We start from the raw sequence: 26546 nt of genomic DNA, 5'->3' as shown, positions 1-26546 counted from the left end.
CCAGATTTAAACCTAAGACCTCCCATCTCATCACTCTTGTCTCTAGGTCTGACTCTCAATCCACTGAGCTACCCAGCTGCCTCCCTTAGTAAATTGTGTGCAACAGACCACAGCAGAGACAGTGAAAATGGGTTTCTGACCTTCCTTCACCTATTTCTCACACCAATCCTACTCCCCCACCCCAGTCTCCTTCTGCTATTCCTAAAGCATGGAGAAATGGCAAAAAACCCTCAGTAAGAAGAAAATGGTGAGAGGAATGTTTTCTAATGCCAAGGAGGTCCCCCTCAACCAACCAGAGAATGGTCAGAGCTCCCTGTGGACCTGGGATCCCCTGAAACTCCCCAACATTAAAAGTTTCATTGCTCCAGGAGCCTCCCCAGCACCAGATGAACCACATCCCTATTCCAGGACTGCCGACCCCAAACAGACTAATAACAATAATAATAATGACAATAAACAATAATAATGATTTATATAGAGTCTGTTCTATGACAGGCACAGCTCAGTCCTTTATAAATATTATCTGCACATCAACCTTCAGAGGCAAGAATAATTATCTGCATTTTATAAGAGTTAAGTGATTAGCTCAAAATCACACTAGTGAGTATCTGTGACCCTATTTCAACTCAGATGTTTCTAACTCTAGGTCTTGTGCTCTAACCAGTACACCACAAATTCCCCCTAAATTCCAGAACCTCCCCTGAATGAAAGGAAATGTTTGGAGAGGGTAGATTTAGGCACCCAAAGCCCTGCTTGAGGCTGCCCAAAAGGGACAGAACAACAGCCTTATGGCATTTCCCCACTGTTGGTCCCAAGTACCTACTCGTTGCCAGGGAGACGACAATATTGGGGGGTTTTCCATGCTCCATATTTTCCTCTTAAACTTTGTGAATAAGATAGCATGTTGTATTAAGAAGTACTGGATTTGAAGTCTGAAAGGAAGGACTCACATTTTGACACTGGCATTTACTACCTGTATGTGATCTCAGTTTTCCTCAGTATTCTGGTGTTGGGCTACATGACTTTTATGAATCTACCCATTTCTAATTTTATGATAATGATTGCAGTATGATAGATATTTGTGATTTTAAGCATTGCTCTATAATATATTCAAACTCACCCCATCTTTTGGGGGGTTGGGTAAAAAAGGGACAACACAAAATTTGAAAATTATTGCCTCAAAATGTGGGGTTTCATGTTAAAAATGAGGTGTTGTGTTCTGGGACTGATTTTATCTCCTTTAATGTATCTGGGTTTTCCCTAAATATTTATTGTCAATTGTCTTTTATCCTACATTAAGCAGGTTGATAATCAGATTACATAAATTCTCTTAGCTATACCATAGTCTTGGTCTTAAAAAACTAGGCTTGAGAATTCTAAAGTTCTAAATCACTAATAATTAGAGAAATGTAAATTAAAACAACTGTGGGGAACCATCTCATATCTATCAAATTGGCTAACATAAGAGAAAAGGAAAATGATTAATGTTGAAGTGGATGTGGAAAAAATACACTTATATACTGTTGGTAGAGTTATGAACTGGTCCTACTCTTATAGAGAAACAATTTGGAACGATGCCTAAGGGACAAAAAATTGTTCCAAGTCTTTGACCAAAGAAATAGCACTACTCTAAGAAACTATCCCAACAGATAAGAAAAAAAAGGAAATGGCTACTGTATAATTGAAAATCTGTTACGCTAAAAAAGAGCTACATTTCCCGGGAGCACATTGACTTCCTATTTTTAAGTACTTCCTGTAGACAGGGAATATTACACAGTGGCTTGGAGGATCCCAGGATCTTTGACTTCATGGCAAGGATGCCATGATCACATGGTTTTTATTTTGTATCGCTTTTATTCCTTTATTTCTTCTGATTATTAATAAATTTGCTAAAATATAATATTTTTATTATTTAGATCTAATTTAATTTTTTACATTTATGGCAACAAGAAGTTGGAAATGAAATTCTCAGTTTTTTAAGATGGCCTAGATAAAAAAAAAATTTTAAGCCACATTTCTCCTGCCAAGGCTTTTTGCCCACCCCACTCACCCTCTCAAACTCCAAGAGAACTTGAACTTTCTTTGGAGCTGCTGCCTTATTTCTTCTTTCCCTACTTTTTGACAAGGCACCCTCTCTACCATACAGGCACAGTTGTTTTTAGTTTGAGGGAGTTTGCGGAAAAGGGATAAACTGCCTCTCCCTCACCCATCTGCTTGAGCCTGCTCTAGCATTACTGCTGAGCCCCTCCTCCTGCTCCTGAATTCTCCTCCTGCTCTGGCCCCAACCACAGCTGACTGCTAGTAGATGCCGCTATATTTTCGGAACTCACAAGTTTGGAGCCACTCTCTGGGCAACTGGTAAAACTGAAGTGCAATTTCCCTAGGCAATAATTAGGCTCTTCGTGACATGGGAAACAAACTGCTACCTAGCATTTTTCCGGCAGGGGGAAGCGAGGAGTTTACTCTTCCAAATAAAAGTAAAATTATAAGCATGGTGTACTCAATGAAAGAACAGTACCTTGCCTATTCCAAACAGCTTCCAGTTTTGGGATTTTTTTTTCTTACCATTCCTGGGTACACTGAACCTTTCAATTATCTTGCCTGAGATGCAAGGGAGAAATTCATTTCCCTACAACCCTCTGCCATTTGGGTCTGCCCAGTCTCTAAGATTCATACAGTTTGGGATTCCTCAAAACCATGTTCTCCCTTGCTATGGGAGATCCCAGAGCTCTGACTAAAGGAATCTGAACAGATAGAGAAGGAACTTTAAAGAGACTGGAAGTGAAGGCTTAAAACCTTTTCAGACTCCACTGTTTTATGAAAGTCTGTATTTTGCTGGTCATCTGCTTTAAGATTTAATTTTGTTGTTTTTAAGTTCCTATATTAATCTTATCAATACTATTCTGTTATATTGGATAGTTTTAATTTATTGTGCTTTAACTATTAGATATATTCTGTTGCTTTTCCCTTATGACTACTGAACAAAATATTGTAAAATATTGTAAAAGCCCATAAACAGTCTTTTTTCTATTTTGGCTTTGTTGACATAGATGATGGATGGATTTCATCAAAACTGATTACAATTGAATAATAACCTTTGGAAAATTTAATGAGCTAAATATCTCAAATTTATTGTAAGGGGTCTTTTGACATGATTTTTTTTTCATCAACTCTGACTGATCATTTTGCCTGCCTCCGAGTTATTTGTATATACAAAAGTATTTTTAGCCCCTCTTTTTGTGATGAAAAAGAAATGGAAAAAATGAAGGGATGCCTATCCATTAGGAAATGGCTAAACAAGTCGTGGTGTATAATTGTGATGAATATTATTTTGTTTTAAGAAATTATGACCAGGATCATTTCTTCAGAAAAACCTGGGAAGACTTATATGAACTGACATAAAATGAAGTATGCAGAATTAGAAGAGTACTATATAGGAATATTGTAGCAATGCTCTGACAATTCCAAAAGACTCAGGAATAAAAATATTAAATAATTTCAGAAAGAAAACTAATGAACTAAGTGAAGATACAAGCAAAGTTTCTTTCACTTTATTTTCCTTGCTTTTTTTTTACAACATAGTTAATAGGGAAATGTGTTTTACATGACTTCATTTAATGGGTATTATATTTCTTGCCTTCTTAATAGGTGTGAAAGGAGAAAGAAAGAGGAAAATAATTCAGACCAGAAAAGATCTTTTTAATTTAATTAAAGAGATCAGAGAGAGAAAAATAGAAAGAACTAGAGCAACCAGGAGAATACTTGACTTTCTAAACATCCTAAGCGTTGTATCCATGTTGGAGCAATTTTGACACCAAATTAATTATGGATGGACTATAAAGGTTTTTATGGGCAATGGGCCATATCAGAGCAATCATCCTTACCTCCTCCTGACTTCCTTCTAATCCCAGCTAAAATGTGACCTTCTAAAAGAAGCTTCTCACAATACCCTCTAATCCTAGTACCTACCTTAGGTGCTTATCTTCAATTTATCCAGTATTTAGCTCATTTATACAATTATTGACATCCTGTCACAGCCATTAGACTGTGAACTCCTGGAGAGCAGGGACTATCATCTTTCCAGCACACAGCATACTGCCTAACACACATTAGGTGCTCAATAAGTATTTGCTGACTGACAAAATAAAAATTGTCCAGACTATTTAAGGGCTTGGGTACAAGCCACTGCATTTTCTAAAGAAATAAACAAAATCTAGCCTATTTTCTATGTTGTATCTGGTGTTTGCCATGCCTGAATGGGAATTGATGGATCTTCACTTTTTTTGAGAAGAGAAATAAATGGGATTCAGTCACAGGGGAAACCTCAAGTTTTCACAGCAACCAAAGAATAGGACAAGGAAAATGCTCCCAAGACCAAACCTAATAAGCATAAACCCTGAGTTTAGATTCTAAAATATGAGTTACAAATTTAAAGTTTTAAAAAACTAAGAGAGAGGTATCAATGTTGATACAAAAAGATAACACTAGGTTTTTTTTTTAACCTAAATCTTTATATTTAAAAAAGTCAAGTGAAAGATACGAAATGATCAAAATTTCTTTTAACCCTTACTATTAATTTATTTTGGTAATCAAATGTGGGATTCTTTGCCAACAAGATTTCTTAAGTAACTACTTAAAAACTAACTATTACCATAACTTCATTTTTACATAAGATTATCTGAATAACTCCAATTCCAAAATCAGCAAAAGATATTGAGATCACCATCAACGATAAGCACAAAGAACAACACTGTGATAGAGGGAAGAGGGGTTTTCCAGGAAATATGATGTCTTCTACATGAAAGGATGCCCTGAAGTATGATTAATAAGGATAACATGGTCAAAGACCCAAAAGCGATAGATAAAAGAAAACTGTAGATAAAAAAAATGAAAAAAGACAGAATATGGAATGATTTACCTTTCTCCAACTGTTTCTGACATTCTTCCAAATTCTGTTGCACAGATTTGTAGCGATCTATGAAGCTCTCCAGACTCTTCTGAATGAAGCTTGGAGCAGAAGGCTGAGACATAAGAGCCATACAGCTGGAACTCATCATTTCAATTTGAGGGCCCAGACTAAGCAGATGTGTTAGTTCCCACTGTGGAATAGAAAGATACATATATAATGGAAAGTGAGGTAAAAGGATCTACATCCAAAAATATGACCTGCACCAACATTAATTGTAGAAGTAAAAGATCGGTGAAAATTGAAACTGACTGAAGAATGTATCTGTGAGGCAAAGCATTTATCTACCTACCTGGCATGTGTCCTTCAGATTTGGTCCAAACTGCTGAGTAGTATCTGCAATGGAAGAATTTTCCACCCATTCTTCCTTTTCCTTGATAGCCTTTTCAAGCTCATACAAATCTTTAAAGAATGTATTTATATCATCTTGGAGTTGAATTTTTCTTGAAACATCTTCTAAATTCCACACCACATCTTTCCATTCTGACTGCACTTTCTCCAAGACCTTTTTAACATCATCTGCAGAAATTCCTTCTATAACAAATAAAAAAATAAACAAGTATAGTCTTAATTAATCACCAACTTGTCTTAAAGTGTTTATTAAAACTTTGACTAAATGAAAAAAAAAGGATGAAAAGGTGATCTAAACTCTGTGAGTATGGGTGGGTTGGTTTTTCTTTTTTAAAAAATACTATAAGCTAAAGTGGTTAAAGAACATTTTTAAACCTCTTGTCAAAATTTAAAAAAGAAACCTCATGTCAAACTAAGACAAAAATTATATAGCATTGTGGCTCTCTACTGAATAAGTATGCTTAAGAGTTCCACAAATATACATAAGCTACATTCAGGGGAAACATAACCAAATATTAATATTATGTACTATTATATTTTAAATTATCCTCACAATTATCTCCTTTTCCACTTTCTTCCTCTATCAAAAAGTAATTAAAAAATATTGCTATTCATGAACAAGGTTCCAGAGTGGTAGAGTCCTGGACCATAAGTTAGGAAGACATCTTCCTGAGTTCATATCTGGCTTCAGAGACTTAATATGTCCCTAAGCAAATCACTTAGCCGTGTTTGTCTTCATTCCTTCAATATAAAATGAGCTGGAGGAGGAAATGACAGACTATGCCAGTATCTTTGCCAAGAAAACCCCACAGCAATTAGCACTCTATCTATAAGTATTTGATTAATTCTTTTCATACATTCATTCATTATATGATCATAGAATGTCAGAGATAGAAGAGACCATAGACATTATATAGTTACAGCCATTCAATTCACAGAGGTTTTGTGTAGTAGTATTTGAAGTAGAAATACTAGTAACGATAGCAGCTAGCATCTACATAGTATCTACTGTGTGCCAAGCACTGGCCTAAGCATTTTCCATAAATCTCATTCAATGTGCACAACCACCGTGGGAGGTAGGTACTATTATTATCAACATTTTATAGGTGAGGAAATTGAGAAAGAAGTTAAGTCCAAGGTAAGAGAGCTTGTAAGCTAGTAAGTATCTGGGGCCATATTTGAACTCAGCTCTTCTTGAATAAAGCCCAAAGGCATCCACTGATCTATTTAACTCCCCTCAAAGTGACAGAGCTAATCAATCACAACAATTTAGGGTAATAAAGCATTTTATTAAGTTATTTGATTTTTATCCTCACAATAATCTGGGGAGGTAAGTGTTATTTCTATCTGCATTTTAAAGACTAATGCTCAGAAATAGTAAGTGACTTGCCCAGATCACACACAAAGTAAATATCATAGGAGAAATTTGAAGCTAGGTTAGGTTGACTCCAAAGTCAACAGTCTACCCATTCTAGTGGGCTCAATCTCTAGTAGTTAAGCAAGGACTGACACGTCGGTCTCCTAACTCCAAATCCAATTGGACTATCAATATACAAGAATGCCTTGCATAAAGTTTCCACGCCCTTCTTAATTTTAGTTCTTTCTCTATAAATTATTTCCTATTTTTCTTGTATTTAGTATCCCTAGTGCTTAGCACAGTGCTTGGAACATAGGATATACTTTAATTGATCATCATTACTCGTATCACTTAAGTCTGAGTATTGAAGAAAGATATCCCAAGTTTATATGCTAACTAGAAATATAATTTTATTTATTATGTACTTCAAAAAAATTAAACCATTGAACACTAACATTTTTCTCATTATGGTTTTGAAGGTTGAGATCCTTTCAAAAACTATTACAAAAAATATAAATACTGAATTAGAAATAAATCACTATGCATTAAGGGCATCAAGCATTTTCAGATGAATGGTATGAAATGTGCACTGTCTGAGTAGGTGGATGAATAAACAATTCTGCATTGTATACTCATGAAAAAATATCAGTGAGGAAAATCAGTTGATTTAAAAAAAACAGTAATATGCTCAAAGAATACGCATTTTTTTTCTACATAATGTTGTGCCCACTGAATAACTGAAATAACACATCACATAAAGCCATGCAATTTGAACATACTACTGACTTAATATGCTGTCTCCTTATTTCATAAAGTTTTTATACATTTTTATAAATATGACTCATGGACACATATTTTAACTACTTATTAAAGTTCACTTATACGTATTAAGAGGATTTTAAACAGCAACAATTAAGAAAATCAGATAATCTACAAACAGTACATAGTTTTATCAAATCTCCATAAGGAACATTTTATAAAAACAGTGAGAAATATCAAAAATAATATTGTTGGCAAATTTATCTCCATTCAAATTATGAATATATGTATCACCAGTCATGGGGCAGTTAGGGGATACATTAGATGGAGTTCTGGGCCTGAAGTCAAGAAGATTCATTTTCCTGAATTCAAATATGATCTAAGATAGCTGTGTGACCTTGAGAGAGAATCATTTAAACTGTTGGCCTCAGTTTCCTCATCTGTAAAATAATCTGGAGAAGGAAATGGCAAACCGCTCAGTTTCTCTGCCAGGAACACCACAAATGGGCTTATGAAGAGTGAGACACAACTGAAATGACTGAATAATAAACACTACTCATATACTTATAGTCATATTATTTTATTTCAAGCTGAATCAGTAATATAAAAGTAAATTTAAAAATTAATAGTCAATACTCCAAATATTGTAGTTAATGATATTTATTAATACTTAACTTGAAGCAAAAGGAAAATAAAAAAACTAGAGAAACAGATAAGAGCTCACCAGCCTCCCATGTAGAAAAAGAGAATGAGGGAGGCGTTACCCACAGCTTAAAAACCATAAAGTAAGGACACATGTAAACAGAAAGGGGAAAAGGATTTTTGGAATATGGGAAGAATTCTGGGAGATGAAGTCCAAAGGATACAAAATTTCCACTTATACATAATCCAATATACCTATGAATCTTTAATGACATTGATGCAAATAATCCATTGATTGATGCAAATCACAACCCACTCCAACTGGCAACAGCTAGGTGGCACAGTGAATTGAGCACTGGCCCTGGAGTTGTAAGCCCTCAATTCAAATCTGATCTCAGACACTTACTGGTTGTGTAACCTTAAGAAAGTCCTTTAACTTTGCCTAGGTTTCCTCAAATGTAAAACAGAGCAGGTAACAGCACCTTTTACCTAGGATGGTGGTGACAATCAAATAAGATAATTGCAAATTGCTTAATCAAGTGCCAGGCACATAATCTTGGGATAATTCAGTCATTTTTCAGTTGTATCCAACTATTTCTGAGAAATTTGAAGGATTTCCCATTTCTTGAGAAAACTGGGGAGAATAGGGTTAACTGATTGATCCAAGAACATACAACTATGAAGTGTTTGAGCTCAGATTTGAAATCAAGTCTTCTTGAGTCCAAGCCCAATGCTCTATCCACTGTGCTATCCTAGCTGCCCCTTGAATAAAATAAGCACCATATATGTCTGTTATCCTCATCCTCATCATCATCTTCTAACCAATAAGATTTTTGTCCATAACTACTCATAAACAGCCAAAAGAGTATCTACAAGGAGCTATAATACCAATATTTTGCTGGTAAGTCATCAAATAATGTAAGAACAGCAAAAATTGTAGCAAATTATCTAAAGTTTAAAGGGTACTTTATGGTTTCCTCACCACAATTAAAATGAAGGTTCAAAAAGCATAAGTAACTTGCCAATGGTCACACAGTGTAGTATGTGTAGTCCTAGATTTGAATGCAGGTATATCCTTGCTCCATGTCCATAATTCTTTGCAAGCTACCACATTGCCTCAACCACATACATTATTGCCAGGAGAGTGGACTAATTAAATATTTTTGTAGTAATCAGGCTGGTAAGCAGAGTTAATGTTGAAGAATAAACAAAGGCTATTTTCTCCAACATATCCTTCACACAACTTCTAGAATATTCTTGAACATGTATTTAACAATAGTATTCCCTTAGGTAAAAGTCTTTAATAGTTTCTATTACCTCCAGAATAAAATAAAAAATCCTCATCCCAACATTTAATGACTTTCAAAATACGTCTGACACCTACCTTCCTTTCCTATCTTATTTCATATTATTACCCCTTCACATACTCTATTTCATTCAAGTTGGATGTTAGCTGCTCCCTTTACACACAATTCTATCCTTCCTATTATGCCTGCTTTTTTGAAATGATTTACCACATCTAAGATGCACTGAGGTAACTCTATCTTGTAGAATTACTAGGGACCTTCAAAGCACAACTCTGATAAAAACCTCTTGCCCAACATCTTTCGTAATAACTTCCATTTGATCACTTTCCTAATCACAACAGTTGTACCTGGTGTGTCTCCAAGGAAGTAATTTTTTTATTACTGTATTATAATTTTGAACTAATTACTCTCCGAACAAGTTACTTATCCTCAGTAGAAGGTAAACTATTTGAAGGAAAGGAGCATTCTATTTCTGCTTCCATATCCCCCAGAATCTAATACAATGAATTTTTCATATATGAATGCTAACTGATTATTGAATCAAAGGTTCAGTAAAAGGGACACTAAAATATACTACCATGTCTAAAATGGCATTTTCTCAAAGTACTCCAATTCTAAAGGGGTAATTTTATCTTAATTATACAAAGTTTTCCTGTCTTTATAGCCCATACACACTAATATATGATATAGTCAAAATTCAAAGGAGGACTAATAACTTTTTTTAAGTTATACATGGCTCCTTATTGTAGTTTTGTTTTTTAAATTCCAGCATCACGTTCTCAGTCATAAGTTCCATAACAACTTTCTTTGTTCCATGTAACAATTTGTTCCATGAAGTTTATCAGTAAGAACTAAAATAATTAATTATACAAATACTAAAGTCATTGACTCATATTATAGAATATACCTATACAAAACCTAAACATCTCAAAACTAAATGACCCAAATCTGGCCTCAGCCACTTCCTAACTGTGTGACCCTAGGCAAGTCACTTGACCCCCATTGCCTAGCCCTTACCACTCTTCTGCCTTGGAGCCAATACATAGTATTGACTCCAAGATGGAAGGTAAGGGTTAAAAAAAAAAAAACTAAATAACCTTTTCATTGGTATGATATCTTTACAATACATTTAGAAAATATTTTTAAATATAAAACTTTCAAATTTCATAACATAATGAAAATATCCCCAAAGAGGCTACATAAAACTCATGACATTTGCCAGATGTAATGAGCTTCAATTTTTAAAATCAAAATTGTGTGGCTGCATAACTTTTATTAGCAAAAGGCATATCCATGATCTGGTATTACCTAGAGGTCTCTTGGAGGAAAATATTGACCCTGTCAAGCAAAACAAACAGTTTTCTCCAATACTTCTGTATAAAAAACGCAGCATGAGACCACTAAGTAATTAATGACTCAAATACATTAAGCAGAAAATTCCTCTCAATCTCCACTATGGTAGCATTTAAGATGGAACCAGTTCAAGAGGAACACCAGAGCATTTGAACATCTGTTTTGCTAATAATTTGATATGCTTTTCTAACTGATTTTTATCATTCTCATCTGCATCATTAACTAACTTGTCTTTGAACAAACTGAAGCTAAGCTTTACCGCATCTACATTAATTACCAATGTTCCATGAGAACACATTGATACAAAAAACCATTCATGATAATGAAAGCTTTACTTAGGTTCTATTTTTTGGCTTTATACCAGAATAAGTAATATCCCTACTGATGCTGGGAATTAGGAATATTGGATCATAGATTTAAAGCTAGAAAGAAGCTTAGCGCTCATCTAATCCATGAGTTCTTAATCAACAGTCCATGAATTTAAAGGGAGAGGGAAAAGGGAGAGAGAGAGAGAGAGAAATAACTAGCTTCAATATTACTGTTTTCCTCTGTAAGTCCATGTATTTTATTTTATTCATTTAAAAACTTTATTTTGAAAAGGGCTTCACCAGACTGCCTAAGAAGTCTAGACTAAAATGAGCAAAAATGAGCAAAAGGGGCCACTATACTGTACAGTATATAAGAATATCTGTGGGGCCACATATTAATTTAAGAAACCACAAATTAATAATAACCATGTTCTTTTATATTTTTATATTTATTGTTCAATGTTTTCAAATTACATTTTAATGTGGTTCGGTCCATCAGGAGGGTTGGGACCAAACGAGGCAGATCATATGTTTGATATGTCTTATCTAAACCAATCCTCCTCATTTTACAGATGAGGAAAATGAAGCCAATAGAGGTAAAGTGACTTTCTTAATTAAGATCACATGGATAGAAAGTAATATATAATATCAACCATCTATCTATCGATCTATCTATCTCCACTTCCTTAACAACTCTGCCTGTTTCTATTCAGTAAGTAAGCTGATATTCCAACTCGAATATAGTCACCTTTCCAGTTCACTAGACTGGAGTACATCAAAATAATTCAGCGTGTTCAGTGTGAGGAATGAAGTTCACATGAAAAATTTCTTTGGTTCCCCCAAAGACCAAAAAGCAGTTAAAGTTAAGGAATAAGAAAAAACAGAGGCCAAGTATGTTTGGTTTTTTTCCCCTTGTTTTACAGATGAGAAAATGGATGTTCAAAGAGACTGTGACAATCTCAACATGCATTCCTCCCCAGGGATGCTGTAAGGTAAATAGTTTGTAAGAGTAAAGCACTGTATGACTCAGAGGTATTATTATGGCCAGACCTCATCTGGAGACAATTAGTTCTAGGTGTCACATTTTAGGGGGTGCCCTGGCTCGTTAAGAGCATAATCACAAGAAGAACACTAGGATTTTGAAGGGATGACTACTCCATGTCAGAATCAGTTTAAAGAACTTGGGATGTTTAGTCCAGGAAAGAGAAGATTCAGCAGGCATTTGAAAGTGATATTCAAAAAAATGAAAAGCAGGTATGTGGAAGGTGGATTAGATGGGTTGTGGCTGTGCCATGGGGTGGGGGAAAAAAAACAGAAGAAGGGGTGATAGGTAGAGGTTACAGAGGAACAGATAACAAACTTAAAAGGAAAATCCTCTTAACAAATTGAAGCAGTGGAGTGTTTCCTTTACTGGAAAGCCTCCAAACAGAGGCATATGACTAATTGTCAGAGTTGTCAGAAAATTCAGAGCTATTTCAAACTCTAAAATTCAGTGACTATTATTTTCAAACTCTGAAATGATCATTGTTACTCTATTCACATAATTGTCATGTCAAATCAAGTTAGTCTTTCTGGTTAGAATTCAAATCAATTTAGACAAACATTTATTAGACACCTAACATATATAAGGTCCAGTAACAGAGATACAAAAAGAAAAAGTCTTGGAGCTCAAAGAGTTTATTTTTAGTGGAGGGATATGATGAGTACAAATTAAAATAAGAGATCCCTCTTTGGGACTATCAATGACTTATTCTACTATGACCATCTTGCTGTCTATGCACAAGACTCTCCAGAATACCTAACAAACTCTATCAGTTTTGGAACTCCAAACCTGGAACCCATTTGGACTTGAAATTTAAGTAGGAGAGCAAAATCAAAAGGCCAATTATATCTGGACATCTGCAACATTATCCCTCATATTTCAATCTAGATATCTTCTTGCCATCTTCTCAATGGGAATATATCTGTCACTCTATCTATACCCAATCATAGTAAAATCAATAGTGCCATTTCTATAATAAAAAGCATGTCAAGCCATAGGGGTAGCTAGCAGGCACAGTAGATAGAATGCCAGACTTGGAGCCAAGAAGACTCATCTTTATGAGTTCAGATCTGACCTCAAGCACTTACTGGCTGTGTGAATCTGGTCAAGTCACTTAAGCCTATTTGTGTCAGTTTCTTATCTATAAAATAAGCAGGAGAAAGAAGTGGCAAACCACTCCAGTTGCCAAGACAATTCCAAATGGGATCACAGAGTCAGACATGATTGAAATTACTAAACAACAACATATCAATCAACTCTTCCCTGGTTATAACTTTCATTCCCATTACTTTCCAAATAAGACTGACCACTAAATGCATTATCTTCTCCCATTAAAATTTGAGCTTGTTAAGGGCAAGAACTTGTTTTCATTAGTATTTGTATCCTCAGAACTTACGACAGAGCTTTAGGAATAAGTTCTTCAAAACTGGATATTATTTGACTGCTTATTAAAATTTTATTTCCTTTGCCATCTAAATAGACCAGATAAAAAAGGCTTAAGCTTTGGGCAATTTAGAAATATTAAGACCTGCTGTAGAATAACCAAGACTGGAATATGAGAAAATTCAGAATATGATAAGACACGAATGAAAGGGAAAATATATAGTCTAAGCCTTTAGGTCCCTATAATTTAATCATGCCCTTTACAAAATCAAAAGAATAATGTGACATTAAATTGGCATGTTATACTGCCTGAGATAAGAATGGTAGTTTTAATCAAAGACAATTACAAGAGATAGAGATTATATATGTGCTACCAAAATCCTGGTAACAAGACTTTTAAAAATTATTCTTATAGTCATTAAATAAATGAACCCATTATCAAATAATATAGAGAAGTTGGGTTCTATTCCCATACTCTCTCCCACAGAATGGGACTAAAGAGAATGGAGAACTGAAGATTTGGTCTTCATGTCATGAAAGACCATTAAAGGATAAAAAAGGTAGAAATTCTCAAAGTTAGAGGTGCCATATTAAGTCTATATTTATCTTATTATAATAATAAAGACAAACTAATTAATACCATGATAGTAGAGCTACAAATGAATCAAAACATTCTGGAAAGGAATTTGGAATTTTACAATAAAAATTGACTAAAATATCCACCACCTTGAACTAATGAACCCTTTGGCAATTATATATCTATGACATCCATTCAAAGAAGAAAGGACCCATATATTATTGAGATGTTCAATGTAGGCTATTTTGTGGTAACAAAGAATTGGACAAAAATAGTTGATGCCCACGAATTGGGAAATGACTAAAAAAATGTGGTGCATGAATTTAAAGATTAACTGTGTCATAAAAAGTACCAAATATAAAGACTCTGAAAAAGCAGAAGTCTTATATAAATGGAGACAATGTGAAAAGAAGCAAACAGGCAATATACACAATGACAACAGTGTCACAAAATGAACAATAAAAAATTTGAAAATGAACATGGTATAATTTTAATGACAAGCTTGGCCACAGAGATGAGCTAAGAAAATTTCTACCTCCCCTCCTTTTAGGAAGAGGAGGGCAATCAATATGAAACACTGCAAAGACTGTCAAATATAGGTCACATCTACACTGATATCCATCTTCTCTAGTGGTTAGGACCCAAAGAACGGGGCATTGTTTGGCAATGTGTCATGAGTGGGACAAGTCAAGAAGAATTCCAGAAAGGTCTTTTAGGAAGCAAGAGAAATTGCAATGGCAGAAAGCTGGATGAGTAAATAGTTTTCCTCAAAATATACTTGCCATCACAAACAGCTTGCCTGGAAAAGAGATGCCACCAGGATGAATTGCCTTCAAGGGGAAGTGATGCTATAGTTTTGGCCATATAGGGAATTTATATGGAGGCTAGAATAGGACCTGTGCAGTCATCCCCTTCACTGTCATTGGACTATCTAGGCCCTAGGTGAGAGGATTACATATGATCAGAGTTTTATGTATGATATCAAGCCCAGGGAGGCAGGGGAGGAGTAAAAGAGCACAAATTTTATAATACTAATTAAACAATACTAAGGTAGCAAGGAAACATACAAAAAGAGAGGCAAGGACTGAATCTATTATGACCCCAAGGTAGGAAGAAGGAACCAAAAATTACTATATTTGGATTGAATCTGAGCTCCCTCCCCCTTTTTATTTTTTATATTCTGGGAAGAAAAAAATGGAAGGATATACATGGATGTGAAAATAATGTAAAAACAAAATATATCCAAATAAAAAATTTAAACAATGGCTCTGTGAGCAGCTAGCCAAAGCCACCCAAAATATTTAGGTTCCCAGGAAAAAAAAATAATTTGTTTTCTTTAAGTTCAACTTGAGCAAAAAGGCTTTACCTGATTTCTCCAGATCTTAACCAGCCCACAAAAATTTATTTAATATATATCTATATATATATATATAAACAATAGCTACTCAATATATAATAAGACTTTACAGTTTATGAAACTGTTAACAAATCTTACCTCTTTTTATTCTTACAACAACCCTGAAGGGGAGGTGCAATTATTATCCCCATTTTACAGATGAGGAAATTGAGGCAAAGAAAATGTAAATAATATGTCTAGTATTATACAGCTAGTAAACATTCACAGAAAATTAAAATATTATGTCCAGGATCATACAGCTAGTAAACCTTTATGGCTGAATTATCATTCAGGACATCCTGACATAAAATCTATCCACATCTCATTTACCTGCATCTACAGGTTACCTACTCTGAAATAACCATTCTGGAGAGCAATGTGGAATCAAGCCCAACATTAAACTGTGAATATCCTTTGCCCAAGCAAAACCACTACTGGGTCAGTATCCCAAAAAGATCAGAGATAAGGGGGAAGGGACTGCCTGTACAAAAATATTTTTAGCAGCTCTTTTTATAATGACGAAGAATTGGAAACTGAGGGGATGTCAATCAATGTGGGGAGGGGGGAATAATCAAGTTGTAGTATATGGTTATAATGGAATACTATTGCCCCATTAGAAATGACAAGCCACGAATTCAGAAAAACCTGGAAAGACTAAAACAAATTGAAATGAGCAGAACCAGAACACTGCATATAGTAAGACTCTGTGCAGTACCAGAAATATTGTACGATGATCAGCAAAACTATTATCATTACCAAAGCAAATTCCAAGATATCCACAAAGGACTCAATGAAAAATCATAGTCACAGACAAAGAAAGAACTGTGGGAGGCTGAATGCAGATCAAAAGCATCCATTTTTTTCCCAATTTAATTCCTTCATTAGTTTTTTTATTATGTGTGTGACGTGTTTCTTCTAGCACGTCATGAGAAATACGGAAAGAAGTATTACATGAAAATACTAGTATAACCTATATTAGGCTATTTACCACCTCATGGGTGGTGAAGGTAAAGAGGGAGAGAATCTGAATTGTAAGATATCAGAAACAATTGTCAAAAATTGTTTCTATATATAATTGGGAGAAATAAAAAGTAAAAAGGGAACTAGAACAAAGGAAGTGCTTAATAAATGCTTTACTTAAAAAGTGAATGGAACTCTTAGGATTTTCATTTAAGGTTACCTATTTATGTCTTTTCAGTGAACATAAATCAGTAGAAGAAGCTATTTTAAACATAAATATTTAAATGCTGGTCACCTTGTTGAATGTCAATACACTTTGTTGAATTTACATATCTATTGTCCCCAAACAATTGCAAACCAACATGACTGTGAGCCTGAAATTACTTATGGAAAGAAAATCAGGTGAAAAGTAATATTATTAGCATCTTACAAAACTACTTATTTTACAAGAATTTATCAGTGGGAAATTATTTTATATGTATACTGACCAATTTGTTTTTCAAATTTGTAACCTCATGAGACAGAAAGCAGATGCTGAAGCAATAAAAAAAAATCATCTAAACTATACACACACACAAAATGTAAATATATGTTTTTTTTATAATCATGTTATCATATTGTTTAATACAGTCGAGATCTTGGAGGAATAGAAATATAATAGACTTCACCTTTCCCCATTTGCTCCACAAGATTTTGTCCACGGTGCTTTAATTCATTTAATTTGGGGATTCTTTCAGTTTGCTCTTTTTCTAGTACCTGAAAAGCGATTACAAGAAGAGAGTAATATATACAGTATTTTCAAAATGATCTTAATGACTAAGAGAATTTACAAAATACTAATAAATAAATGCATTTAGTGGTTTAAAGTTTATAAACACTATATAAATTATTTGATTTGATCATTCATTATGAGGAAAAAATAACAAGTATGACTATTCTCCACTTTACAGTTAAGGAAATTGAGAATAAGAAAGATTCAGTGACTAGGGGTCATTTAGGCATTAAGTCTAAAGAGATATTTAAACCCAGGTCTTCCTGACTGCAAATACAGTGCTGTATCCACTAAGGGATTTCTAACTGTTAAATGTTCCTATGTATAGTTCCTTCCAAATTCATTGATTCAATTATTGCCTCTATGCAGTTATCCTAGATTTTATTCATTCCTTTGTCTCTCTGCTGAGGTACAGTCTAGCATCACCAGATACAAATGGAAGTCCCTTAGGCATCTCAAACTGTAAAAGCACAACTCATCTATCCCATACAACCCATCCTAAGAAGGGCATCATTATCCTTCTTGTCACTCAGCCTCACAAGTCTGGAATCATCTTCAACTCCTTTCAGTCATATCCAAGAAGTTTTCACAATATAAAAAAGCTAGATCTAAATGCTAATAAATCACAGAAAACTACAACACTAAAAACATTTACTGTTTTTTTCCAACAGTATAAAATATGAAGCATGATAACTTCATTTTCTGTATATAGAAAGTTATCCTTGTCTTAGAAATGTGGCATTTTTATTAAATAATAAGAAGTATGGCTTTTACGTCTCTCTAGTTTTGATCTCCCAAACTCCTAAGCTTGTCTCTGGTCTGGTAATAGTAAGGAACATTCAGTTACTATACACTTAGCAACAAAGTTCCATAAAATCAATCTTCAGACCTTATGCTTTTCTTCTTTGTGACTCGTCTTATTTACACAGAGAATTTATCAACAATTTTATGTATCTTATATTACTTCCGTTAGACTTAATAAACAAAAGGTATCACTGTTCAAAACATGAACTAACATTTTAATCAGATCAGGTGCCTTCTGACATTAGCCAATGAATTTCCTTTACTATGTTTTAATCCTTATAAACTTTAAGGTGATTGGGGTCTTGCATTCTCACATCAAAGATCAATAAATACAAATCACAGAAAAGAAAAATGACAAATGTTGGCAGGAATGTGGCAAAGCAGGGACCAGAATGTACTACTAGTGGAGCTGTGAACTGATACAACCATTCTGAAGAGCAATTTGGAACTATCCCCAAAGGGCTATAAAACTGTGAATACACTCTAACCCAGCAATACCAGTACTAGATCCAAATGCCAAAGAGATATTTTTTTACAAAAGGATAAGGACCTCCATATACAAAAATGTTTATAACAGCTCTTTTTGCGGTGACAAAGAATTGGAAATTGAGGGGATGCTCACCAACTGTGAAATAGTTGAACAAGTTGTGGTATGTAATTTTAATGTAATACTATTGTGCTATATGAAAGAATAAGCAGGATGCTTTCAGAAAAACCTGGGAAGACTTACATGAAAAAGTGAAATGAACAGAACTAGGAGAAAATTTTACACAGTAAAAACAATTTTATACAATTATCAGTTGTGAATGACTTGGTTATTCTCAGTAATACAATGATGTTAAGACAATTCCAAAAGACCAATGATGAAAAATATTATCTACCTCCAAAGAAAGAACTTATGGAACCTGAAAGCTGATTGAAACATGCTTTACTTTCTTTATTACCCTTAGGGGTTTTCTTTTGGGTCCACATTATCTTTATCAACATGAATATTATGGAAATGTTTATCATAATTGCATATGTATAATCAATATAAAATTGCTTGCCTTCGTCAGGAGAAGAGGATGGAAGAAAAGAGAGAATTTGGAATTCAAAAAAATCTTAAACAAATGTTAAAAAATTTTTTGTTTACATGTAATTGAAGAAGAAAATTAAAATTAAATATGAAAAAATGTCATGATTCCACCATGCTCAACTTATAGATACTTTGAAGGGTTACATTGGTTTGAATGTAGGAGATAAAAAAAGTCTGCTTCTCAGGACAAGCAAAAAAGCAATTCAGAGAGATCTGGTTTATGGTGTAGTTATTCCTGAATTGACAAATGTTATCAAAGCCTGCAGTCCTAAATTATGAGTTATACAAAGTACATGAGTTCTCTTCCCTTGTATACATTCCTGCCATGATCTCATTAAGAGAGTATCTCACTCTCACCACTAGTTGTACACAGATGAAAGAATGTGATTCATGTATATGTGGGCATTGTGAATGTATTTTCTTAATAATGTCTCTGATAATATATCCATATTTGTAAGAGTATTATTACTTTCACTTTATTTCTTAGTAAATGGTTATGTTTAAAATAGAAGTATTTTGAGTTTCTATAAACCAAAAAAGGCATCAATGAGAAATCAAGAACTAAAGTGGTAAGCAGGGAAACTGTATAGTCTCTTACTGGGATTATCCTTAGGAATAAAGACAATTTTAGTGTATCGTGGGGTAGTGGACTTTCAGAATAACCACCATTTTATAAGAGCAGAATGGAGAAAGTATATCAATGCAGAGCCCAAGTAGGTTTCTACATGCCTCAGTGAGCAGTATGAGGACCCATAGTATAAGTACCCACTCTACCCAGGTTATATGTGTAACTTTGAACACCTTAAAATACCAGGGCCTCAGTTTACTAATCTATAAAATTAATGATTTGGCTAAATGACCTCTGCATTCTACCTTGCCACTGGATATTAATTCAAAGACTTTCTATATAAACTGCAAGGTATAATCTAAAATTTCATAGCTTACTACAGAATCTACATTTTACAACCATGACAACTTCCTTGATTTCATGATAATTTCAAAGAAAAGATGAAGCACTGAAAATTTTGTTATCAGAAAAGAGAATCCAATCTGAAAGCATTCCTATCAAAAATGCTGAGTAAAAAACTAATCATGGCTTAATCATCCCACAAATTCTCTTTTTGCCCAGCTCAGATGTTACTATAAAATAGAAAGGGGAAGAAAAAGAATTCTATTTTTCCTACTATGGATTTTTAAGCCAAATATTCAATTTGAGATTTAAATACAACATAATTAAAATAACTTATTAGTGCACTGTGCTATGAAGTTCAGTCCCCACTCTCTCCCTTCATGCTGACAGAAGCCACAACATAACAAAATATTTTATTCATAAGAAAGCATTTACTTTACCTTCAATTTTTTCTTCATGTCCAAGGTGTCTCTTGTCTTCTTATATTCTTTGATATCTATAGCTTGAATGGCACTGTTTGATTTTGAAATCCAGTTCAATAGTTCAGTGCTTACAGCATCAAACCTGGTTTTAAAAGTTCAGATGTCATTAGTTTTCTTCCAACTTTTCTCCCCTCTGGAACATGCATGGAAGTATTAAAAATACAAATTGTTCTTGTGCTATGTGACATCTACCTAACATTTACATAGAAAATAAATTCACACAATCATAAATTAGTCAAAATGGCTCAGCATTTTGATAATAGTTATACCTGTTGCAAATTGTTTTAATGTGTGCTAACTACACAGAATCACACACACACACAAATTAGCTCTAAAGAATTTCCCAAAAAAATCATAGCATATGAATATAATTATGTTATAAGAAGTGATGACTATAACAAATTCAAAGAAATACAGAGACACTTTTATGAAGTGATGGAAAACAAAGCACACAGGGGGAAAAGGACAATATATATTAGAAAGATAGTGTTAAAATTCCCTACTAGTTTCTTGATGTCCCAATGGTATAAAGGTAACCTTTCCAGAAATCACTGGAGATGAGTAGTTGCTCTTCTGAAGCCTTAGTGAAAGCATAGTTAGGCCCCCAAAATCACTTATTTAAGACCTTTCAAATCTTAAAAATATGTTGAGAGAAATTAGATGTCCTAGTGAAATACCGATCATATGTAACACTTTGAAAAAAAATGTCTTTTCCATTAAAAGATTATTTAAATTAGGGGTTAAAAACAAGCACATAACCAGTCATCAAAAACTGCCACAAAGTTATACAAATCTTGAAATTGAACTTCTAAACAAGAAGCAGGAAAATTTTCATTATAGCCTTCAAAATCCAGGGTTCTCAGAGAGGTATGCCAGGACCTCTTTGTACTAAAAATTCTCAAAAGCAATTTCTGTAAGCAACAGAATTAAATAGTCGTTCATAGATTTAAAGGCAGCCACCATTTCTCTTCCTTGCAGATGGAGTATCTCTCAGATATCTCTTTCTAAGAGGATCCCATCTCATCAACATTAAATGCTAAATGAACTCTATAGATTCTCTCCTTAATTATAGCAAGAAATTTCTCAAGAAAATTACTGGCTCCTTTTCTTTAATCAGTGCTAGCAGTGTCCCCACTCAATCTAACATTATGTCTGCTTGCCCTGGGTTTAAACCTCTTCTATGACACAAATGCTTTGAAAGCTCTAGAAATCCATTTTGGTTCTATAAAGCGCTTATTAAATGCATACATACTATGTAAACAGCAGAGTACTAAGGTCTAATAATGATATGTATATAAAATATGAAACTTCTCTTGCAATCAGTGAGTTTATACTTTAGTAGTGGAGTGAAAAAGACAAATACCAAAAAAAGACAGTAATACATAATAGAAAGTATTAAGTGAAAAAGAAGATATGAGTTCAAAAGAACACTTGTACAAGGGAGATATCATCAGGGAACGTTTTAAGGAGGAGGCGGCATATAAGCTTTATTTTAAAAGTTGGGTACAATTTCTACAAGAAAAGATTATAAAGAGAGCATTCCAGAAACAGGAAATTACATGAGCAAAAGCATGAGTAAGGAAAAAAGACAAGTATAGAAAACCAATGAATAATTCATTTTGATGTGGAGGGTGAAGGAGAAAGATGTGGAAGAAAACCACAATGGTTGGTTAGCCTTATATTGGTCAAAAGAATCTGGGTTATATTTGTTAAATGATTAGGAACAATTATATGTTCCTAGGCAAGGAGTGGCACATTCAGAGTTGTGTGTTATGAAAATTATTTTGGCAATGAATGATAAATAGGATAAATGAGAGCAGGCAGAAACTGGAAGAAGGCAGAACAAGCTGCTGAACAAGTCTAGGCAAGAGACGATACCGGCCAGAACTAGGGGAGTGAAAGTGATAGTGGAAAGGTGAGGATGTAGAGATAAGAAAGATATTTGGGGAATTTAGCAAATGACTTGATATAGAAGAACAAAGCAGAGAGAGAAATGTCAAAGATGTCTAAGACTCCACACCTGACAAAGTTTTTAAAAAATGGTTCTTTCATGATTAGGAAGAGAGGAGTGATGAAAAGGCACAGATTTGGGGAGAACTACAAATAGTTTGGTTTTTATTATGTATTAAATTTGGCGTGATGTCAGGATACCCATGTGAAGATATCTAAGAAGAAAATGAATTTCCATCAGAAAAAAATCTGGTTCTGAAATGTTTTTAAGTATAGGCAAAATCATGAGAAAATAATCTAAAAAGAAGCAATAATTAAAGCCATGGGAGTAACTTCAGCAAGAGCCCAAAGATAAAAATCAAATACTTTTAAGACAGAGAAATATTTGAGATTAAGAGAATGGGAAGAGGAAGATAAACTATTGGTAGAAGACAAAGAAGGAAGCAGAAGAAGAACCAAGAGAATTCAGTATTAGGAAAGTGAAGAGGGAAAATTAAGAAGAAAGTACTGGAAAATGGAACCAAATATTGCATAGAAAGCAGAAGGGAAAAGATTGAATTTAACAAGTAAGTGATGACTCACATTTGAAAGGACTGAGTCAAAGGAGTAGTGGAAACAGAACATTATTACAAAGAGTTGTGGAATGAGAGGAAAGGGAGGAAGAGGAAACATAGAACATAAACTATTCACCCTAGAAGTCTGGCAGAAAAAGAAAAAGGCAGTGGAGTGAGAGTCAGGGCAAAGAAACAGAAGATGAAGAAAGGAGGCTATTAAAAGGAGGGCACATTCCTGGAAAAATCAAAAGAAAGGGATAGGTAGGTTGCTCAGTGGATAGAGTCAGGCTAGAGACAGGAGATCCTGGGTTCAAATCTAGCCTCAGATACTTCTTAGCTGTGTGACTCTAGGCAAGTCACTAAACCCATATTGCCTAGCATTTAACACTCTTCTGTCTTGGAACAATAACATAGAATTGATTCTAAGACAGAAAGTAAGAGTTGAACAAAATTTTTTAAAGGAGGGAATAAAAATTAGAGGTGAAAGGTAACCTAGAATTAGTCTCTAAAGAAATATTGGTTACTTCTTTCTTTGATTCAGAGAGGAAAAAAATGAAATGAGAGATAAAATTAAAATCTTTGAGATAGAAAGAAGAGATAAAAGAACTCTTGATAGAGGGCTTTGATATTCTTTGGAGGATACAAGGTGATATCATGCACTGAGATAAAGTGAAGTATGGCAAATGAGACTGTAGTCAGTCACTAAGTCAATTTTGTAAGCATTTACTATGTTCCACATAGAAAGCCATGGCTAAAGTCAGGAAAAACTCATCTATTGAGGTTAAATCAAACCTCTAGCTATGTAACCCTGGGAAAGTTAATTAACTATTTGCCTCAGTTAGCTTATCCACAAGATGGGCTGGAAAAGGAAATGGCAAGCCATTCCAGTATCTTTGCCAAGAAAACTCCAATTGGGTTTGTGCAGGGAGATATGACTAAAAAATGATTAAATGAACCAGCATGGGAAATGGTCTTAGTCTGGGTATAGGGGAAGGGGAAGCAACTCTATTAAAGGATGTTTTTAAATTAAATGTTCATTATTAAATAAATATTTTCTTCAAATAATAATAAAAGTTAATATTTATGTAGCACTTACTGTATGTAAGGCATTATGGTAAACAATTTACAATTATTATTTCATTTGAACCTCACAACATCCTTGAGAAATGAGAAATATTATTATCATACACATTTTACAGATGAGAAAAAAACAGATTCAAGTAACATGGCAAGAATCAGAAAGCTGGTGTTTGTGGCAGAATTTGAATTTAGACCTTCCTGGATGCAAGAATAGTGTTATTTCTATTATATCACATGGCAACATGGCTACACTCTAATGACTTTGCAAAATAATTACAACGTATACAAATTAAATATGTATATTAATAATAATAAATAATAGCCAAATTAAAATTAATAATGTACAAGAATTTTATTCAAAAAATTATATCACTTATTCTTACTTTTTCTTAGCATCAAGGTCCACATGTACTTGTCTCTTCTTTGGTGGAGGAGGGGGAGGCAATTCTTGTTTGGATTTCTTAACAGTGACTTTTTCTCTAATGCCAACTGTTTCTAAAAGAAGCTTCTGAGGAACTTGGGACATCCCTAGCTTTGCTACTGCCTGAGTCACCTGTTTTAAAAAAATAAAAACAGAAACATAAAATCCTAAACTTTGATCTTACAATAAAATATTTTTGAATCTTTTATTATTTTAAGTTATTGGTATTTAGAGAGCAATAAACTATTGAGATGTGATTAAATGATGAGGTACAAATATGTTTCTATTTTTTTTCTGTTCATACTAAAATAATAGAAAAGTTTTAAAGGCCAGAAACTTTAAAAAAGAAACACATTCCTACTTTATGATAAACTAAATATCAGTAATCTAAAGGAGTCATCTTTGAAATTTATCCTAAAATCTTTACTTTAAAATAAGATTATATAATATATTTGACACAAAGCATTACCTGGTTCGAGTAGTCTTCTAGCCTCTGAACCAAGCTATCCCACCTCTGAGTCAGTTCCTCTGAATCACTATTGATCTTCTTAGAAGTCCTGGGATTATCAAGGAGTTGACATACATCTTGACCAATCTCACTTAGTTGGTCTAGGGTCTGACGTTTCATTTCCATGTCTTCCTTCAGAATCTAATATTTAAGATGTTGATTAGATGAGTTTGTCTTAACAGGAATATGTCTTCCTATTCTCTTAATTTAGAGTTATGACATAAAAACAGCACAACAAATGGTAAATGATATGATAGCACAAAGTAAAAAGAAATAAGACTTCTGCTACTAGACAGATTCAAAATTACATAATTAGCTTACACTAAAAAATACTAAAAAACCACAAGCCATCCTAGGCAGTTGCATAAAAGGGAATGCTGGCAAAGAGAGTACTCACTGCCAGTCGCCGAACACTGACACTCAGCTCCTTTTGGTCTTTGAAGTTGCTTGTCTGCACTTTATTTAAAGCCTCTTCTTTCTCAGTTAGCCAAGCTTTCAATAAACACTGCAGATGAAGAGGATAATACCAAGTGGATAATATAATTAAAGAGTAATTTATTAAATCAAAGTCACCAAGTGTTTAAAATTATCAAGTCTTATTTCGTTAGAAGCCCCTTGTAAGACAAACAGACTTCAAACAAAAAAGTTTAAGACACATATAAAAAAAAATTAAAACAAAAATAACATACTAATAAATCAGACAAGATCATGATAGTGACTAACTAAAGAAAAGGGAAGACATTTAATACAATTAAATCATACCTTTAATTGAAACATTATGCATTTTATATTTGCAACAAATCTACCCAAAAATAAATAAATGCTGGAGTAAATAAATATTATTCCTGGGTAGACAGGATAGTTTTGAGACATAGAAATGAAGTTTACCTTTGAGCAAAAATGAGAAACTGCAACTTACAAATTCAGTATCAAAGTTACCAGAGCTATAGATAAAAGAGTGGTTTCAGAACCATACAAAGATTGTCCAAATCATTAACTTTGAATTTCCATGGCTTTTAACTCTTTCAATTAATAATTTACAGTATGGACATTCATGAATTAAGTAGGAGTAAAGACTAGGTAGCCTTTTAATTTAATTTAATTTAAACAATACAGAAACCAATCAAGGAGAGCTAGAAGTCTAAGATTCCTTTCCTGGACCTTCTTGCAAGGGTCAGAAATATAAACTTAGACTGTATGTAATTATTTCTATTTAAGGTCCTTCCAGGGGGGGGGGGGACCTCATCAAACAAAAAGATTTAGAACCTGACCCATATCAATATTAACCACTCAACTAAATAATTATGAAAACATGGGAGAATTAGGGGATAGAAAAGCACACCAATTATTTTTATTTTTAATTCTGCCTGGACTGTAGCTCTTTCCTTGTTTTTAAAACTTCTTTTTATTCCTTTAAGAGAATTATTCACAAGTAATCCATTTATGCTCTCATTTCTCATGCTGCCAGAGTGGTTCATGTGATTTACCCTTCCTTTAGCATTTGATTGGTGTATTGGAAGGAAATGACAGTATATAGAGTTAAAATATTTTGCCGTTTCCTAAAAATATTTTGCTGAAGTTGGAACTAA

General features: G+C 33.8%; 1 protein-coding gene across 10 annotated transcripts in view; it reads right to left on the bottom strand.

Moving 5' to 3' along the window:
• The window catches only part of UTRN (utrophin), a 651323-nt gene that overhangs the window by 426368 nt on the left and 198409 nt on the right, over positions 1-26546 (bottom strand). For all 10 annotated transcript variants that reach the window (XM_007484681.3, XM_056818903.1, XM_007484684.3 and 7 more), the window contains 7 exons: positions 25355-25462; positions 24919-25098; positions 24412-24581; positions 20403-20526; positions 17070-17157; positions 5259-5500; positions 4919-5099 (listed from right to left, as the gene is read on the bottom strand). In XM_007484681.3, coding sequence (XP_007484743.2) covers positions 4919-5099; positions 5259-5500; positions 17070-17157; positions 20403-20526; positions 24412-24581; positions 24919-25098; positions 25355-25462 — 1093 coding nt within the window. The remainder of the gene's footprint in view (positions 1-4918; positions 5100-5258; positions 5501-17069; positions 17158-20402; positions 20527-24411; positions 24582-24918; positions 25099-25354; positions 25463-26546) is intronic.

This window comes from Monodelphis domestica, chromosome 2 (genome assembly GCF_027887165.1).
Source record: "Monodelphis domestica isolate mMonDom1 chromosome 2, mMonDom1.pri, whole genome shotgun sequence".
NCBI classification, from domain to species: Eukaryota; Metazoa; Chordata; class Mammalia; order Didelphimorphia; family Didelphidae; genus Monodelphis; species Monodelphis domestica.
Note: the sequence above shows the minus strand (reverse complement) of the source record. Positions and strands in the feature narration are given on the sequence as shown.